The sequence below is a fragment of the Triticum urartu genome, chromosome 5A, assembly GCF_056163025.1.
Source record: "Triticum urartu cultivar PI428250 chromosome 5A, HENAU_Tu73, whole genome shotgun sequence".
NCBI classification, from domain to species: Eukaryota; Viridiplantae; Streptophyta; class Magnoliopsida; order Poales; family Poaceae; genus Triticum; species Triticum urartu.
The window spans coordinates 466,828,717-466,832,801 of record NC_141877.1 but is presented as its reverse complement, the minus strand read 5'-3'; the positions used below and the strand labels follow the sequence as shown (position 1 = coordinate 466,832,801).

Here is a 4,085-nt window from a genome sequence, read left to right as displayed (position 1 = left end):
AGGCTAGGAGTGGATGGTGTGGTCGCGGTTTCCCTGCCAGCCGATCAGTCCTTGGTCCTCGGCTCTGCAGCTACATCGGCAAGTGCTGCGGTGGTGGCGGTGTGAAGCTTCTTGGACAGTGCTACCAAGTCCATGGGGCTGGGGTGATGGGCGACGTGCGGGTGAAAATCTTGCATGGCTTCTGTCGGTCCGGCGGTGATGGCACCCGTGGATGTCATTCCCCTCTTTAGAGGCGTCGCCGAGTGTGTTCACCATTTTCTTCACGCTCCTGGAGTTGGTGGATGTCTTCGGGTGAAAGTCTCGATGCGATGTTTGGATTGGCACGATGACTGTGTCCTCGACGTCGCTTCTCTGTTGGAAGCATTGTGTTTGGAGATAAGGCTGACTCCTCGTTGCTCTCCTCCAGTGTCCGCCGGTCCTGTTTTTGATCCTCAGTGGTGCTATGTACGTCTGATGGTGGTGCGTCCAAGACGGTGCCTTTTCGGAGCGGGTCGAGCCCTGCCATTCATCTGTCACTTTCTCTTAGGCCCTAAGGATAGATGGTGCGTCGGCAACATAAATTCTGCGTAAGTTGTTGGTCTTCGGTGCTTTGTGTCGGTTCATGATAGGCTCTTTTGTGTCGTAGCTTGCTGGATGGTGTTGTTTGTATTTGGGTTTGTCAGTTGTGGTGTCCGTGCTATGATTGTTGTTCGCATCGAGTGGTAGTTTTCTTGTAACTGAAATTGAAGTTATGATATGCCTAGACGTACTCTTAAATTTTTTAATAATTTTGGTTGTGCTTCTTTTGAACATTGTGCGCGTGAAACCAACCATGTGGCTCATGAGCTAGTTAGCAAGGCGAGGGTTAACACTCGGGGTGCTTGAACAGAGAATTTGCCGTCTTTTATTCGTGGCCTTATTTGTTCGCGAGTGGCGACCCCCAAACTTCTTGAGAAAGTTGCAATCTAGACTTTGTTGAGAAGAGGGGGGAAGCGGCAGGGCGTATCATCACCATCCCCGTCCTCAAGAAACCCAGCCTCCCGGCAGAACTCGACGGTGTCCGTGATCGTCTCCCTCAGTGGCCGGGAGCTCCACCCCAGCTTCTCCAGCTTCCCGGAGGTCATCGGAGCCGGGTGATCCATGTCACGTATGCTCTCCCTGCCAAACACCCAAAGGATGGAATTATCCGTTAGCCCCAGCTTACATGGTAGTAGTACATCTCATTGATCGTCGCCGCCGAATCGTCGGGCGATCAGAATTCGGAAGTCTTACTCGGCTATGCAGGGGTACCCAGGGTACATGTTCTTGAGCAAGCCCAGCAGCTCCCGGGCGGTGATGAAGTGAGGCGCGCAGATGTGCCTGCCGGTGGCCTCGGGCGCCTCGTAGAGCAGGAGCAGCGCGTCGGCGACGTCGCGGACGTCCACGATATGCCACAGCTTGTCCCTCGTCTCGTCAGGGCCTCCTGCACCACCACCAACACACAAGGAATCACGCGACGGAAACAGAGCATGCGCAGCGCACTGTCATGAGTTTATTTGGCGGCTAAAACCTTTGAGGAAGTAGATGAGGAACTGGCTGCTCGTGTTGATGGTCGGCTGGAGCAGGGGGGCGAACACCAGCGCCGGATTCAGAGTCACCACGCGGAGCCCGGTTGCCCGCCCGTACTCGAGTGCCGCCGCCTCCGCCGCGATCTTTGCAACAGGGTACCAGCTCTGCAGGTAATGCGCATAGCAAAATGGCATAGTCAAGGTTGGAGCCTACAAATAATTTTGGTTCAACAAGATCGTAAAGTACACCAGCCAAGGTTACCTCGTTGCTCCTGCAAAATTCTTTGTCTGACCAGCAGCTCTCATCTCTGATTTTACCTTGGGGCCAGTCTTTGGGGTTGATCTCGACGGCGACCATGGACGACACGACGACCACTCTCTCGGCATCGGCGGCAGAGGCGGCCTTGAGCACATTCGTGGTGCCAGTAACAGCAGGGCCCAGCATCTGTAGCTGCATGGTTGTGGACGAAAGGAAGACGTTAGTAGTGTGCGTAAATAACAGGAATTGATGCATATCGACAGTTCTTGAGTCATGAAACTTGCTTGCCTCTGGATCGGTTAGGATTCCCGAAGGAACGGGAGTGGCGACATGAAAAACTCCCTGGCATCCCACGATGGCAGCTGCCATTGCGTCGTAATCAAGGAGGTCAGCCTGGAAGAGCCTGAGGTTTTCGGAAGCGTTCTCTAACCGCCTCAGATGGCCGGTCTTCTCCTCGCCTGAAACATGAACAGAAATCACTCGTTGCCCGGCCGGTTATGGCACTGCCGACACGGCCGGGGACGTACGTACCAAGGTGGCGGACGGTGCCGTGGACGTCGTAGCCGCGGGAGAGGAGGAGCTTCACGAGCCACGAGGCGATGTACCCGGCGGCGCCGGTGACGCACACCGTCTTCCCGCTGCCGGCATTTCCCTCTGCGCGCGTCGGCATGGTGCGCTCCGTCTGCCAAGCTCCGGTCTGCGTCTGTTCTTGCCGGCACGGCCGGCCTTAAGTAGATGCAGCTCCCCACACACGAGAGTGGATGCAGGTGCAGCTCCCCTCGCAGAAAACGAGAGCAGAAGATGGCAGGACCAGCGGTCCAGCGCCCGGCCGGACACCCATCATCGGCCAGCCCCGGTCCCAGCGAGCCGCTGTCGCTGCCACCCCAAGTTGGCCAACTAGCCTGATCCTGCTTGCCTCCATGGCTGTAGCTATAGCTTCCTAGATGCAGACCCATCCACTACCGGTCCCAGCGAGACGCCAGGCCGCACAGAAGCGCGCACCAGGGCAACCGCCGACGGCGCGTCGTCCGCTGCGGAGTTCACCATCGGGCTTGAGCACGTTCGTCGTGACAGTAACAGCAGGCCACAACATTTGATGATGCATGCATGGTTACAAGTTTCATGGTCATGGCGTGAGCAGGAGGCAGCCCACACGGGTTGTATGTGGATGGACATTAGAATTGTTCACATTGTGGACGCAACTACTTCGTGCCACACACCCAACAAGTACTACTCATCTTCACTCCGCGCGTGTGGCATGAAGCAAAAATGCCCATACGTCCTGGCGCAGCTACGTTAGGTACCCACAGGATGACGATTTAGTTGCCATCCTGGATGGCAGATGTAGTTAACCGGAATGACAAGTGTAGTTGTAAAAGCATGACAACTCTATCTGTTTTGGTTAACTATAGTTACCATGTATAATTTATAATAGTTGCCGCGTGTAATCAAACTGCAGTTGCCGTGTGTGATTAAGTACTTGCCACATATGGTCAAACAGTAGTTGTCATGTGTGTTTACCTAGTTGCCACGTGTGGTCCAGCCATAGTTGCCATATATGGTTAATCACAGTTGCCATGTGTGTTTATCTGGTTGTCACGTACGCGCAACTGCAGTTGCCGTCTATGAAAGAGTCACAGTTGCCATGTGTGTTTACCTAGTTGCCACGTTTGCGTAACTGTAGTTGCCATCCACAACATAGGAGTGTCGTGTGGGCGAAAAGCAGTTTGCACACAGGCATGGACTAGATGATAGCTGTGTGGGCAGAAACTAATTCGCCCACACAGTGCAGCTGGTAAACAGCATGGTGCAGGGCGTGTGGGCAAACTCTACAACGCCCACACACCAGCCCCGTCCTACGTGGCATGCAAATTCTGCCTCAGTGTGTCAAGATTCGTGCAAACTACACTGGACGACGATCCACGCATGTGGTCGAGTTGCAAAAGTGCCACATGTGTGGGCGTTAGTATTTTCTTATTTATTTGATTTGATTTGAATTACAAAAAAAATGTTAGTTCTTTTCTAAGGTGAGCTATGGATTTTATTCAAAGTTCAAAACGTCCGGAATACAAGCGGGTAAAATCCCTAGCTTCAGCAACGTTGGCTATGTTGATGTCTGGTGTTAATTGCTGCTATGGGGGGAATTGAGGCAGGAATGTTGGTGCTGTAAGCAAGGTTGTCAGAATCGTGATTTTTAATCGGATCGGAGCTTTGATGGTTGGATCACAAATCATAGGATCTTCACTAACAGGATCGTAAAGTCGTAGATTCTAAGAACTAAAATCGTAGAATCATAGGGG

At 53.3% G+C, this 4,085-nt stretch overlaps 1 protein-coding gene across 1 annotated transcript; it reads right to left on the bottom strand.

The window, feature by feature from the left end:
- Positions 1-857: 857 nt before the first annotated feature.
- Positions 858-2,532, bottom strand: LOC125509805 (cinnamoyl-CoA reductase 1). Its single transcript, XM_048674830.2, has 6 exons — positions 2,317-2,532; positions 2,074-2,243; positions 1,789-1,977; positions 1,529-1,691; positions 1,252-1,441; positions 858-1,137 (listed from the first exon to the last, which is right to left on the bottom strand). The coding sequence occupies exons 1-6, from the start codon at positions 2,453-2,455 to the stop codon at positions 945-947; spliced, it is 1,044 nt and encodes a 347-aa protein (XP_048530787.1). The 5' UTR covers positions 2,456-2,532; the 3' UTR covers positions 858-944.
- Between the last annotated feature and the right edge of the window lie 1,553 nt (positions 2,533-4,085).

Coding starts and splice junctions, on each gene's coding strand:
- LOC125509805 (XM_048674830.2), bottom strand. CDS start 2,455: ATGCCGACGCGCGCAGAGGGAAATGCCGGCAGCGGGAAGACGGTGTGC. Junction 1,978..2,073: donor GAATCCTAACCGATCCAGAG/GCAAGCAAGTTT, acceptor ACAACCATGCAG/CTACAGATGCTGGGCCCTGC. Junction 1,138..1,251: donor GGGTACCCCTGCATAGCCGA/GTAAGACTTCCG, acceptor GGTGTTTGGCAG/GGAGAGCATACGTGACATGG.